The sequence below is a fragment of the Nestor notabilis genome, unplaced genomic scaffold (assembly GCF_000696875.1).
Source record: "Nestor notabilis isolate BGI_N333 unplaced genomic scaffold, ASM69687v1 scaffold17275, whole genome shotgun sequence".
NCBI lineage: Eukaryota > Metazoa > Chordata > Aves > Psittaciformes > Psittacidae > Nestor > Nestor notabilis.
In genome coordinates this window covers 1-900 of record NW_009930772.1, presented here as the reverse complement: position 1 = coordinate 900, position 900 = coordinate 1, and the positions used below count along the sequence as shown (strand labels likewise).

General features: G+C 63.3%; 1 protein-coding gene across 1 annotated transcript in view; it reads right to left on the bottom strand.

The window, feature by feature from the left end:
- LOC104406558 (haptoglobin-like) overlaps positions 1–830 on the bottom strand; it is a gene marked incomplete at both ends in the record, with an annotated part of 1541 nt that extends 711 nt beyond the window's left edge. Inside the window, 3 exons of the mRNA XM_010015577.1 lie at positions 184–258; positions 507–608; positions 769–830. Of these exons, the coding sequence (XP_010013879.1) occupies positions 184–258; positions 507–608; positions 769–830 (239 nt within the window). The remainder of the gene's footprint in view (positions 1–183; positions 259–506; positions 609–768) is intronic.
- Positions 831–900: the final 70 nt, after the last annotated feature.

The window sequence follows — 900 nt, the reverse complement described above, 5'->3', positions numbered from 1 at the left end:
TCGCGCACACGGTGGGGGGCGGAGCAGGGCCCTGGTGAGCCCCTGAAGCTGGCAGGCACCGGCAGCACCCCCAGGGAGCAGCACTGAACATGTGAGCAGCCCCTGCAGCCCCTCAGCTGCACAGGCAGACACTGTCAGCCGCCCCACCCCCGCTCCCTGCAGCCCCTGCAGCTCTGCTCTCACCTGGCTCACAGACAGGCGCCTCCTTGCCAGCTCCAAGGCTCACCCATGCGTGATTCTCATCACACTTGTATGTCCCTTTGGAGGGAAACCAAAGTCAGCACCTCTGCCTTCCACAGAGGAAAGCCCCACAGCCCAGGAGGCACAAAAGTACTTGTACCCCGCCAAGCTTGGCTGAGTAGGGGAGCTACTTGTACCCCAAGGAAGCCAGGGTGGGACAGGACAGGATTGCATTATCCAGCACTGGGGCAGGGACAGTTCTGTGCAGCCCCTGGAGCAGGGGACAAGCTCCTTGCCTGGGTGCTGTGCCAGGCCCTGTGCCTCACCATCACCAGTGCCGCGCAGTTCGTAGTACGGGTCGCAGTGGTACTTGACAAGGTGCTCCACATACCCATGCTCAATCTCCACAGGCTTTGCACAGCTCCACTCTGCAGGAAGGAAAGGCTCAGCTGGACCGGAGGAACAGTCCAGGACAGAGCCCCCACCTCCAGCAGGTCCCCCCCAGTCCCATCTTCCTGCCCCATGCCTGCCCCGCTGCCCCTGGCTTTGTCTGTGCCCCAGAGCTCCCACCCATGCCCTGTAAGGTACCAGAGGCAGCCGCAGTCTCCAGCACAGTCCAGGCCAGGCCGGCGACCAGCAGCACTGCAGATCTGCAGGGAAGAAGGAACACGCTCAGCAGAGGAGCCTTACCCCTGCTGCCAGCCTGGGCTCCACCACGTC